Source organism: Sarcophilus harrisii, chromosome 1 (genome assembly GCF_902635505.1).
Source record: "Sarcophilus harrisii chromosome 1, mSarHar1.11, whole genome shotgun sequence".
Taxonomy (NCBI): Eukaryota; Metazoa; Chordata; class Mammalia; order Dasyuromorphia; family Dasyuridae; genus Sarcophilus; species Sarcophilus harrisii.
The window spans coordinates 450,652,125-450,666,480 of record NC_045426.1 but is presented as its reverse complement, the minus strand read 5'-3'; the positions used below and the strand labels follow the sequence as shown (position 1 = coordinate 450,666,480).

Sequence of the window (14,356 nt, the reverse complement as noted above, 5' to 3'; positions counted from 1 at the left end):
AAAGTTGTTTGGCCATTTGCTTGTCATTCATTAAACACGTGCCCTGAAAGAGTTAATATGCTTTGGACTATAATATATATGGTGGGAGAATACTTAAGTAAATAAACTCACAGATTCATTGTATTATTAAAGTGTGGCCTAGGAGAGAGCTGTCAAATTCATAACCAACAGCTCACAAAATTCCCAGGTGTAACTTCCAACCATATTGAAATATAATTAGGAAATGTTTAACAAAATAAATAAAGAGGCAATATAGCATAAATAATGGTGATTGTGGTTTTCTAAGTCAATTTCAACCCAGGAATCTGTTTCTATTAGAGTCTGACACCATTGGCCTAGCGGGTAACAGTACTAAGCTTGAATTCAGGACACAAGGGCTTATGCTACTCTGACCCATAATAATTGTGCATTCTCTGGGCAAGTCTGAATCTAGTTACCTCTCTGATATTCCATTTGCTTATTTGTAATATTAATTTCACAAAAGGAATTATATGATTCAATTCAATTCAACTAGCATTTATTCAGCTCCAATTATGTGGGCAAGGTCCTAATAATAAAAGGACAAAAAGCAGACAGCCCCTCCCTTCAAAGTGTTTACATTCTATTTGGGAGACATAGCACCCTCTTAGATAATTAATCTCAAGATAAATATAAAGCTATTCTCAATGTCACTAACAACTACAGAAATTAGCTCAAACTGAAACTTGAAGACAACTAGGGATTCAAAGAGGAAAACAGAACATCTACATAAGCACCTTACAAACCTTTCAGTACTATGAAAATGTTCTAAGTATTAATCACAAGAAAGCTTTCTAGTTAACACAATCATAGATTCTCAGAATCATAGGCTTTAGAGCTAGAGAATAACTTTGAAATAAGCTTATCCAACACTCATTTTATATAAAAAAGACATTAAATTCCAGAGAGTTCAATTGACTTGCAGATTAAAAGAAAGAAGAAATAACACCGTCAGTAGCAGAACTAGGATTAGAAATCAAGTTCTCCAATTCTGAATCCAATGCTCTTTGAGCTAGAATTTTTTTTATGTATTTTATTCACAACTCATGGGGAAGAAAATTCTCAAAATAAACTTTGAAAGACTGAACCAACAGAATTATCTTTAACCCAGAGTTTTTAAAAGTGTAATATCTTTTTGGCTTCTAAAAACACGTAAGAAGATATTTTAAAGATCCCAATTGTGTCAAAAGTACAACTTAGTCACATACTGGATCAAGTCCATAAAATAATAGAAAAGAAACCAAAGACCATTTACTTTTCTATTTCGTGGGCATCAAATGCAGTGGCAATCTTGACTTCACATTTGTACACAAGAGATGTCAAAAGAAAAGAAGGGAGTAAGGGAGAGGGGGCTAACCAGGAGATCCACACTATCATGTTGCAATAAGCCAGCAATGGAATAGCCAAAGTGTTCGTGTGGAAGTCAGTTGTCTCCTCAAAGCTGATCTCATCTCTGGAGAAAGGTAATATTGCTTAATATTGCTTTATTGTCTTTCCTCTAGGTTAGGACAGTAGGCATTTTGATGATTAGAGTAAGCCTCTAATGAATGAATGTATAATATCACAATAGCAAATGAATACCTATATGTCCTCTATCATGGAAAGGTGAATTAATAATAGCATATGAATTTGCTGTGAGCACTTACCCCCATACTATGATTACCACTACTGGCACAGCCAGCCAGACAAGGATTAAAGTATGTAATTCCATCTGATCCACAGACTGGTTCATACTCATGGATTTTACAACCACAGTTAACATTGCAGCTTCCTGTCAGATTCCTGTGGGCCATGGTGAGGGACGGTCTAAAAGTAAAAAGAAGTAGGAAGGTTAGAAATAACATGTAAATAAAATTTAATTTTGAAGTACTTGATCATTATAATTATACATTTTTTAAAAAGAGATGCTTTTCCAGGGTATTAACAGTGAGATGTGTGGTACCTTCCTTGTCAGACTTTATCTTTTTGCATTATTCCCTTTCACTCTACATTTCAATCACACTGAACTATGGGCCATTCCCTAAATTCAGCATTCTATTTCCTGCACCCATGATTTTGTATGGGCTCTCTCCCATGTCTAAACTGCCCAGGGATGCCTTCTTATTACCATCTTAAAATCTATAGTTGTTTATGAAGGCTAAGAAGTCAAGTGCTACCTCCTATCTTAAGCCTTTCCTGATTCCCCAAATCTTAAGTGTTTTTTCCTTTTTTTTCCGAAATGATCTTGTGATTTCTGTTGTATCCCAAAGTAGAATGTAAGCTTCTTGAGAGCAGGAACTGTTGTTCTTTTTTGCATTTGCATACCTACTGCAATGCCTTCCTCAAACTAGTTGCTATATATATTGTTTATAAAATTACTATAAAAATGTTTGTTGAGAGTTCCAGAGGCAGAGGCAAGTTGGAGGAGTGAAGTCAAGAAACTATTTGAGCTTTCCCTGTTTCCCTTGAAAACTGCATGAAATCAAGCTTCTGAACAGAGTCTGATGAAATGAAACCACTCTCCAGCTCAAGATAGATTAGAAGGACTTCAAGAAAGGTCAATCCCACTGGGGTGAAAAGGGAGTTCAGGCCAACTCAGATGGTGTCCAGGAAAGCCAGTGAGAGGATCTTAACCGCAGCAACTGAGACCCTCTGTCCTGGATCAGAAGTAGAGCAGAGCAGTGGAGCAACCTCCAGTCCAGTGCAGAAGGCAAATTACCAGCCCGGGAAACTAGTATGTTGCCTGGAGAGAGCAGGTAGACATACCTCCTGCTTTAGCAAGACACCAAACACAAAGACCTCTATGTTCAGAGTCAAGGCTAAGAACTACACAAGAAGCTTGGGAAAATGATCCCTGCATACCAGAAGCAAAGCTCAACTATAAAAATCACAAAAGGAAAGGAAGAAAGAAAGAAAATGAGCAAGAAACAAAAAAGAACCTTAACTCCAGAAAGCTACTATGACAAAGACCAAAACACTAATTCAGACAAGGACAAATGCTCACATGGGAAATCTCAAAGAGTGATGTGAATTGGTCTCAAGCCCAAAGAGGCTTCTTAGAAGGGCTCATAAAAGATTTTAAAAGGTAAATATGAGAGGTAGACCAGAAATTGGGAAAAGAAATAAGAGGTATGCAAGAAAGAGTCAACAGCTTGGAAAAAGAAAATAAATCCTTAAAGAACACCAAAAAATCCACTGAAGAAAACTGAAGTATAATTAATCAAATAACAGAAGGAAATGACACATTAAAAACTAGAACCAGGCAAATGGAAGTCAATGGTTCTATGAGACATCAAGAATGAGTCAAACAAACTAAAAAGAATGAAAAAAATGGAAGAAAATATAAACCATCTCATTGGAAAAATAGCCAACCTGGAATTCAGGAGAAACAATTTAAAAATTATTGGTCTATCTGAAAGCCATAACCAAAAAAAGAGCCTGCAGAGCATTCTTCAAGACATCATCAAGGAAAACTGCCCCTGATATGTTAGAACCAGAGGGCAAAATACTCATTGAAACAATACATTGAGATTCCACAAGGAAAACTCCAAGAAACATTATTGCAAAACTTCAGAGCTTTAATCATAAGGAAAAAATATTGCAGGCTTCTAGGAAAAAAAAACAATTCAAGTATTATGAAATAACAGACAGGATTATTCAGGATCTGACAGCTTCTAACAATAAAGGATAAGAGGGCCTAAAGTACCATATTCCAGAAGGCAAAGGACCTGGAGTTACAACCAAAAATCAACTACCCAGTGAGATCAAGCATCATCTTTCTGTGGAGATAGATCTTCAATGAAGAGACTTTCAATCATTTCTATTGAAAAAAAAAAATTTGATCTTAAAACACAGGATCAAGAGAAGCAGAGAAAAGCAAACAGAAAAAAATACATGGTATTTAAAGATTAAACTGTTTATATTCCTAGATGGAAAAATGATACGTGTAACTCTTGAGAACTGTATCTTTTATAGGGGCAGTTAGAGGGGACATACTGAACCAGAAGTGTATGAATTGATTCTGATGTGATGATATCAAAAGGAAAAGACATTCAGGGCAGGGATAGGAAAAGGATTATATTGGGAAAAGAAGAAAGGAAAGGTAAAATGGGGCAAATCAGATCACTTGAAAGGGGTACAAAAGACCTATTAAAATTAAGGGAAAAAAGGGAGAGGAAACATTTCATCAGTTTTGCCTCAGAGAGAGAATAACATTCACTTGGTTATAGAAATTTATCTTACCCTATAAGAAAATGGGAGGAGAAAGAGGTAAGAAAAAGGAAGGGCTGTATAGAAGGGAGAGCAGAAACACTAGGAGAAAAGGATAAGAGAAGGGAAGAGGATTGATAGAAGGGAGAACAAATTGAGGGCAGGGTGTGTTAGAAACCAAACACTACTAAGGAGGGACAGGGTGGAAAGAAAGAACAAAATCTATACAGGGGAAAAAATAGAATGGAGGGAAATATAAGAGCTGGAAATCACAACTCTAAATGGAAATGGAATGAATTCTCCCATAAAACAGAAGTGAATAGCAGAGTGGATTAAAAAAAATAATCCTATAATATGTTGTTTACAAGAAACACATCTGAAACAGAGAGATACATATATACTAAAGGTGAAAAGGCTACAGCAGAATTTATTATGCTTCAGCTGAAGCAAAAAAAAAAAAAAAGCAGGGGTAACAATTCTGATCTCAGATAAAGCAAAAGTGAAAATATATCTAATTAAAATAGATAAGGAAGAAAACTATATCTTGTTAAATGGTACCATAAAATATGGACTAAATGGTATAATTTTCAAATTCTTAGAGAAGAAATTACGCCAGTTAAAAGAATAAGGAAAAAAAATTAAATGAATTAGAATAGGCAACGAGGAGATAAAATTATCACTCTTTGCAGATAATATAATGGTATACTTAAAGAATCCTAAAAAATCATCCAAAAACTTTCTTGAAACAATTAACACCTTTAGCAAAGTTCCAGATATAAAATAAACCCATACCAAGCATCAGCATTTCTACATGTTACTAACAAAGCCCAGCAACAAGAAATAGAAAGAGAAATTTAATTAAAATAACTGTAGACAAAATAAAATACTTGGGCATCTATCTGCCAAGAAAAGCCTAGGAAATATATGAACACAACTACAAAAGACTTTTCACACACCAAAAAAAATCTAAATAATTAGAAAAATATCAATTGCTCATGGGCAGGTCAAGCTAATATTATTAAAATAGCAATCCTACCTAAATTGATTTATTGGAGTAGTGCCATACCAATTAAACTGCCAAAAACTTATTTTATAGGGCTAAAAAAATAACAAAATTCATCTGGAAGAAAAAGTCAAGAATATCAAGGGAATTAATGAAAAAAACAAAATAAACAAAGGACAGTTGGCCTAACAATACCAGACTATAAAACTCTATTATAAATCAGCAGTCATCAAAAACATTTGGTGCTGACTGAAATAGTGGTGGATCAGTGTAATAAGTTAGATACATGATACAATATTCAAAGATTATAGTAATCTAGTATTAAATAACCCCCAAACTCCAACTTCTGGGATAAGAACTCACTATTTCACAAAAAAATTGCTGGGAAAACTGGAAAGTAATATGTTAGAAACTCAGCATAAACCTACGTCTCACACTCCATACCAAAATAAGGTCAAAATGGGTATATGACTTAGAATGGACGACAACTTTGATTACATTAAATTAAAAATGGTTTGCACAAACAAGATTAAAAGCTGGGGAGGAGGGGGTAAATTTCCAGCCAATGTTTCTGATTAAGGCCTCATTTCTAAAATATATAAAGAACTGTGTCATAAGAATATAAGTCATTTCCAATGACCATTGACAAATGGTCAAATGATATGAACAATTATCAGATGAAGAAATTAAAGCCATCTATAGTCATGTGAAAAAAAATGCTTTAATCACTATCAACTAGAAAAATACAAATTAAAAAAAAAAAAACTCTGATACCACCTCACACCTCTCAAATTGACTAAGATGACAAGAAAAGATAATGATAAATGTTGGATGGGATGTGGAAAAACTGAGACTCTAATGCATTGTTGGTGGAGTTGTAAAATGATCCAATCATTTAAGAGAGCAATTTGGAACTATGCCCAAAAGGTTATCAAGCTATGCATACCCTTTGATCCTATCCCAGAGAAATCATAAAGGAGGAAAGAGGATTTACATGTGCAAAAAGAATTGGAAAGTAAGTAGATGTCCATTAATTGGGGAAAGGCTGAGTAAGTTATGCATATAATGGAATATTATTGTTCTATAAGAAATGGTCAGGAAGATGATTTCAGAAAGGCCTGAAGAGACTTACACGAACTGATGCTAAGTGAAATGAGTAGAACCAAAAGAACATTGTACATAGCAACAAGAAGATTGTGTGTTGATCAACTATGACATACTTGGTTCTTCTCAGCAGTTCAGTGATGCAAAGCAATCCCAATAAACTTTGAATGGAAAACTCTACCTGTGGAAAAAGTGTAAATCAACATATGCTATGTTCACTTATTTTTTTTTCTTCTGTTTTCTTTTCTCGCATGATTTTTTCCTTTTGTTCTTATTTTTCTCTCCCAATATGATTCATAAAGAAATATGTTTTTAAAACTGAATATATATGTATATCAAAAAGAATGTTTTTACATGTAAGTGGGGAAAAATAAAAATGAATGCATGAATGCATAAAAGTAAAAAAACCTCACAACCCAATGCAGAAAAGCAGAAATATTAAATGCATCCTTTTCAAATTATAATGGAATAAAAAATACATTCAGTAAAAGAAAAAATTAAATTTATTGAATTAAAGTCTTTTCATCTATACTTCCTAATCAGAGAACAGACTCAAGAGCCATTTCCCTAAACATAAGATATATAATCATTATAAAGTGCTTAGCACAGAGCCCAATTCAGTAAATTTTTAATAAATGCTTATCCCCTCCCTTCCTCTTTCAAACTGAATATGATCACATGAAAATAAGCTTTAAATTGTTAACAGTGAGAGAAACATCAATAAGAACAACCACAGGTTACAAAATGAAAAAGTGACAAAAGATGAGAACAGTTGATGCTAAAAGAACCCTGAGAAGACAAACACACTGATACTCTGCTGGGAAGCTGTGAGGAGATGTAAAAACTCTGGATTCCACATTTGGAACTGCACAAAAATGTGGCTAAAACTATTCATACTCTGTGACACAAGAATCTCCCTCCATCATCACATCAAGTAAGTCAAAGACAGAAACAAAGGGGCCAACATATGCTAGAGTATTCATAACAAAATTCTTTATGAGAGCAGAAAGTTCAAAACAAAGTAAATACCCTTTGTCTGGGGAATGACTAAATAAACTATAGCATATTAATGGGATAGAATATTACAGTATAGCAAAAATGACAAATATAAGGAATTCAGAAAATGTGAGAAGATTTGTATGAATTAATGCAACCAAAAATAAACAGTACCAATAAAATAAAAATACACAATGACTACAATAATGTAAAATAAAAAGGTCACAAATGGTACAAATGTCTCTCACAAATCTTCATATTTATCTTTATAAATCCCCCTGTGGAGTGGGTGGGAATTTATTTCTGTGTTCAGAATTACCTTTGTACAACTATTCTCATTGTTCAAGATGAATTTAATGAAGCCTCAGCATCTTAACAGTTTTTTTAATGGAAAGTTTTGGGGGTTTTTGGGGGGGGGAGCTTCTTCAAAAATCTTGGGAATCAGTATAGTGGTATAATTATTCAGTAATACAATAAAGAAAGTAGTAAGCTAGGTATGTCCTCTCTCAAAAATGTCCAAGCCAAGAAGAACATCAGGCCTGAGAGAGAATTTGGGTATTTGGCAAAATATTTGGAAGCGGATTCCTAAGAAGATCATATGAAGTGGTAGGTTGAGCACTCAGCATTGTGTCTTCCACTTAATAGGTGCTTAATACGTATATTCAACTGACAACATAGCTCTTCACGGACAATTATTTCCCTTCCATCTCTAAGCTAGAAATTATTTACAGAAAAGTGATACATTCATTCAACAAATATTTAATGAGAAATTCTTATATACAAGGTCAAATTAAATGATTTGACAACAAAGAAGAAAGCTAAAGCAAGCATCAAACGGAAAATCTCAGAACATTACTTTTTCCTAAGGATTTTTCTGCTCCTGTCTAGTTTCTATTTTGAGAAATAAGTCCCTTGAGTTTAAAAAAGAATAGATAAATAAATAAATATTTGATCAAAAGAAACTTCTAAACCAAGGCAGGAAGAATAAATTTTTAAATTCATTTCTATTGGTTACATAGGTGGAAAAATTTGTCAAAGATCCATATAACTACATGAATTATTTCATATTAGCAGTTCATCAACACAATATCTGTTCTCTCTGACAAGCCTTTAAAAACTGATAGTAAAAATAAAAATCAATGAAAGGTCTATCCAATAAAAGATATTTCAATGGCTTCCAAAGATATTTATTGCCATTGCTATTTAGAACATATGCAACAAAACAATTTAGTTTTCTGATTCATAGTTTCCAAAATGATTTACAATTATTTTACAATGATTTTATGCATCTGTAAAATTATTTACAATTTGTTATTCCTGAGATAATTATTAAACACCTTTAATTTATCTATCTAAATGGATAACCAGGCAAGAAAGAAAACCTAAAAGAGAAATAGTGAACAAATATATGACATACTGATTCCAGAAAGACAAAAACCTTCTGGCACACAGGAAGTAAAACACACCTCCAGGCCAACCCAAAATATGTTTGAATCTGGACAAGATGAGGTCATAATGTATAATATAAAGAAATTATAAAATATGAAACACTGTAAAAAAAAATCAATGTAGGAAAGCCAAACAGTAAATATAAATAGCAATGAGAGAGATGTAGAAGGCCTGTGATTAAAAGATTTAGGCAGAGAAAGAGGGAATGGAGAGGTCAAAGAGGGAAATATAATCCAACCCCCAAAAGAGAATCGACTTCAGTGGCTGATCCCTGAGTAGAGTTGACAGAAGTCATGCCTGAAGATAAGAATGACTTACTTGAAAGTTTCTCGGAACACAAAGCACAGTGGACCGTATTTCTTTTTGCTTGAATTCTAAACTGAAAATAGTAGCAGCCAATATCTCTTGTTACCCTAAAATGAATGCATTATTGGGTGTGTGATACACTAAGATCTGCTAGAAAGCCATGACACTCCTTTGGGAAAGGATTACTTAGGCATTTCACTAACAAACAGACACAATCATTTGAAAAAAAAAAAAAAAAAGAATTTTTGACAATATATCCTTTCCCAAATAGATTTTTTTAAATGAGAGCCTACCATGAGCCATGAAAATCTGCAAGTTGCAGTGAAAGAATTCATTTAATGTATGTGCATGGCAAGTATGCAGGGATTCTCTCATAAATCAATGCTTTATAGTTGACTGTCTATAATAAAAATGGGGTCTATGAAAAGTTGCTGTATTTTATTACTTTTTTATTATATTGTTAGTGAGAACAGATTAGGGATTGATTATGTTCACCTGACTGAATTATTAAATTGACAAGGTATCAGTTTAATATGTAGGTTCCCAAAATGGCAGGATGCTGCTATTCACAATGAGCCCTCAAAAATTGTCTAGCTGTGTGACCCTGAACAAGTCACTTAACCTCAAGTGTCTTGCAAAAAATAACAACAGTAATATTTTCCTACAAACCACAGGGCAATTATCATGAAATAAATTTACTATTGTGAAGTCTTTAGTGAGAATCATTGAGATTAAGGGGAAGGAAATGTAAGTACCTTCTGTGTGATAGGTACTATGCTAGCAATTCACAAATATTATATTATTTGATCCTCACAATCATGCTGGGAAATAGGTGCTTTTATGATCCCCATTTTACAGTTGAGGAAACTGAAGCAGACAGAAGTTAAGTGACTTTCTCCACTAACTGCCCTCTTAAATGGCACAAAGAAGGGGAGATGAAGTATCTTGTCTGTGAAGAACAAGATGGCCAGTGTGGCTGATCCAGAAGGTAGATGGGAGAAAAGCAATGTACAGTGAACCTAAAAAGGTAGGATGGGGCTAGTTTTTAAAGAGCTCTAAATGCAGAAAAATAAATGAACAATAACAACAAAAAACTCCATAACTTAAGAGTTTTAGAGAGTTGTCTGAAATAACAATAAGTTAAGTGACTTGGCCAGGTTTATATGGCTATTATATGTTAGAGGTCAGGACTGAAGCCAGGTCTTCCTCAGGAGTGAGCCTTCCATTCACTTAACACATGGTACATATTTCTACCAAGATCCTGATGACAATAAGGATTTTCCAGTCTTTATTCACAACAATAATTTTTTTTAAATAGTTCTTCATTAAACCAGACAAACAAATAGTAAAATAATGTAAAATACTAAAATCAAGTAATTATAAATAATAAAAATAATTTAACATGATGAACAAAATAAACTTTCTCAAAGAAATAAATACTTCCAATTTCCCAGTCTCATAGAGAATTAAAATAAGAACTTTGTAGAGATAATAAAGCCTAATATTCTTATTTTATAGAGAAAGAAACTAAGACTCAGAGATTAATTTAAGTGATTAAGATCACTAATTATTAGTAGTAAAGCAAGGACCAGCCAGATCCCAAATCCCCTAACAATGCCAATAAATGTCACAGTGAACATGTAGAGTTTTGGACATGAAGACCTGGGTTTGAATACTGCCTTGCTCTCTAACTAGGCCCATGATCTCAGGAGAAATCATTTAAACCTCTCTTAACCTCAGTTTCCTCCTCTGTATAATGAGGATAACCCTAGCATTTATTTCCTGGGTTTGTTGAAGATCAAAAGATATAACATAGATGAAGCATTTTGTAAAGCTGAAAGCAATATAGAAATGTTAACTCTTAATATCTAGTCTTGGGACCTTTCAATATAACATTTTCATACCTTTCCTGCTAATCCATAACCAGAATGGTAAAAATAGAATATTGTAGAGCATAGTTTGACAGTAAAGATCATCCACCTAATCCAACTCCTGGTTGAATGCATTATAACATTAATCTAATACAAAGACTTTGTTCAAATGCTTTTTTCTAGATCAGTCTAAATTTTCAATCTGGAGTTAAAAAGCCATTCAATTTAAAATGTCAACTTTTAGGTCATAGGATTTGGAGCAGAAAAGACATCAGAGACTAGTACAACCGACATATGAGAAAATTTGAAGCCTACAAAGGATAAACAGCTGGCTCAAGACACAGATAATGCAACTCAATCAGCTCAAGTCAATTTAGTAAGCATCTCTTAAGCCCTAACTATGTACACCAAGCATTATAATAGGCATAAAGGACACATAAAATTCACAAAGACAAAAAAGAAAACAGATCCTGTCTTCAAGTAGCATATATTCCATTAAGAAAACATGTACATAATCAATAAATTTATTCAACAAGCATTTATAAGGCATTTTGTAAATGCCAGGCATTATGCTAAGTCCCAGAAATACAAAGAATGATTTAGAAAGAATTCTTTGTTCCTAAAGAGTTTATAGCCTAATGTAGAAAACAATTATTTACAAACAAGATTATATACATATATACAAACTAATATGTATATCTCTGTGTATATATACATTTATATATCAGCATGTATTAGAGATCATCTCAGAGAAAAGGCACTAGGATTATGAGGGATGAGAAAGGCTTTGTGCATAAGACAGGATTTTAGCTGGGATTTGAAGGAAACCAAGGATAGTAAGGAGGAGGGATGGGGGAATGGGGAATGGCCAGTGAAAAGGACAGAATCAGAGGATAAGAGTATCTTGTGAGAGGAACAATAAAAAGGTCGCTGTCACTGGACCACAGAATACAGGGACAAAAATGCAACTGAAAAGCAGGTTTTGAAGATTTTTTAAAGCCTAAACAGAATTACAGAATTTTATATTTGATGCTGCAGGTGATAGGAAGCAACTACAGTTGACTGAGCAGAGGCAGAGAAAGAAGGGGAAGGCAAAAGTGACATAGTCAGAGAGGAAAATCACTTTGACAGCTGAATGATGGATAGACTGAAGTAGAAAGAGACTTGAGGCAGGGTGACCAACCAGCAAGCTATTGGAATAGATACAAAGTGATAAGTACATACACACTCAATGAAATAAAAAGACCAACCTGAGTCCCTACTCTAGGATTGTGAAGTGGTGGGAGGGGGAAGAAGAGGTAGACAAAACACAACTAGAACAAATTATGCATCAACAAGTGGCATCTTCTGACATCAAAGAAATTATACCAAGCCTAGTGTGAATTCTTATCTAGCTTATTCTTGACTATTGTGTTCAAAAGGTTCCTGGAGTAATGCTTACCTTAGTTTGGTGTATTTGTAAAGGATTACAGCTCCCTTTGATCTGCTTAGTAGAATAGTGCTATCCTTATACATGGGGTCTTCCATCTAGACCTAATCCATAAGTCTAGACAGGGCTAGTTTTATTAGAATTGATTTCAAGGTTGTTTTTCCTCTCAAAAAACAGAACAGAATGCTGGAAAATTAAGTGGCCATCAAAGCTAATAAGCACAGGCTTCCTTTTTACAAATATGAACACAAATGTTTTATAAATTATCAATAAATTCCAAAGTTTGTTTTAAGGAGCAAACTCAGGACTCTACTTCATTTCCTTAAGTTTTAGAAAGCATATTTCTGACCACTAATACCAACACCACTCAACAAATTCCATTGAATGCCTGTCATTTACAAGATCAATTATAAAATTCTCTTATTCAAACCCATTTATAACCTACCATTCTCTTATCTTTCCAGTCTTCTTGTAATTCACTCCCCCTAATCACACATACACAAATACTCTTTGATCCAATAACATTGGCCTCTTGGCCATTCCATGAACAAGACATTCCATCTCTGGGAATTTTCTCTGGCTGTCCCCCATGTCTAGAATAATACTCTCTCTTCTCAATTCCACCTGCTGACTTCCTTGCCCATCTTTTGATACCAACTAAAATCCTTTATTCAAGAGGAACCCCCTCTTAATTCTCACATCTTCCTTCTGTTAATTATTTCCTGCTTCATATCTTCAGCACTTAGCATGGTGCCTAACATATCATAATTGCTTAATAAATGTCAATTGACAGATTGATGGAATACCACTAGCTAAGGCAGTAAGTCGTGGGAGTAAGAAAGTTTTGATAGTCAAATCCAAATCCAATACTTTTTTCAAGATAAGATACCTTCTTACCACTATACAAGGTAAATTTGTGGTCAATGGCTCATCCCATCCAGTTTTTTCTTACTAGGAATTTTGTTTTCTTTGGTATGAATGGCCTTTTTTTATTACTATTTTCTATTAATCATACAAAAGGTCTTAATTTGTCTTTATCAGAGTTTGTCTCCTTTTCTCTGTGCACAGAGGAAAATAAGACATAAAAATGGGCATATGAAGTTGTGCTGAATTTAAGAGTTCTATTCTTATTTCTTCTACAAGAAGAAGATGGTCATTTTTCCGTTGTTAAAGTGAGCCATTCTTCTCTTACCCCAGCCCATGATTTCCAAACTGGCAACTACTAAACCAGCAGAGATTTGAAATTTACATACATTCGGAAGTCAATTAGAAGATTTAAAATATTGAAAACCTGAGATACTGATTAGTTATTTGTGATGCAAACCCCAAACTGTATATTCCTTATAAAACACATGAACAAAATTTAAATATGGGCTTTAAGATAGATTTTAAATGGTTTTATGAAAATAGTTTTAAAAATCTAAGAAAATCTTGCTCATATTGAAAAATAAGGATTTTAAAACAATTTTACAAACTTCAATTACAGTAGGAATTTTGTTATCCATGTTATTAACTTAATATAAGCTTGAATCCTCTACAGCATCTGGATTTCTGACACATATCTGTTTAACACTACAATGGACTTAATTAAAATCATAAGCTTTCAGCTAAATTTGAGGAGGGAAAGTTTTCACATTTCTTTCATGGAATTCAAAACATTTAACTAACCCTAAAGCTAAAGAAATATCAAGTGATCTTTCCTTTTTCAGTCTGCAAAGAAAGAAAAAAATGCCTACAATTTGCCTAGCCAACAAGATGCTGCAATGATATACATCAGCATTTTCTGCTTTTGTTCTTAAACAAAGCTAACTATGTAAAGCTAGATTGTTATCTTTAGGTCTGACTTGGATCTGTCTTTATGGAAGGTGCACATGTTTCTTAACTTTGACACAAGTGTATGATGAGGCCACAGTTAAATCATTTTAATGGCCAGTAAAAATGTCAAGTGGAACAGGAAATGACTCAAACTCATGCCCCTCTCTCTCAGAGAGG

The 14,356-nt window shown here is 33.7% G+C and overlaps 1 protein-coding gene across 2 annotated transcripts in view; it reads right to left on the bottom strand.

Moving 5' to 3' along the window:
* Nucleotides 1-14,356, bottom strand: part of SLCO5A1 (solute carrier organic anion transporter family member 5A1) — a 407,994-nt gene that overhangs the window by 13,921 nt on the left and 379,717 nt on the right. For both annotated transcript variants that reach the window (XM_031946281.1, XM_003759718.2), the window contains exon 9: nt 1,665-1,824. In XM_031946281.1, the coding sequence (XP_031802141.1) occupies nt 1,665-1,824 (160 nt within the window). The remainder of the gene's footprint in view (nt 1-1,664; nt 1,825-14,356) is intronic.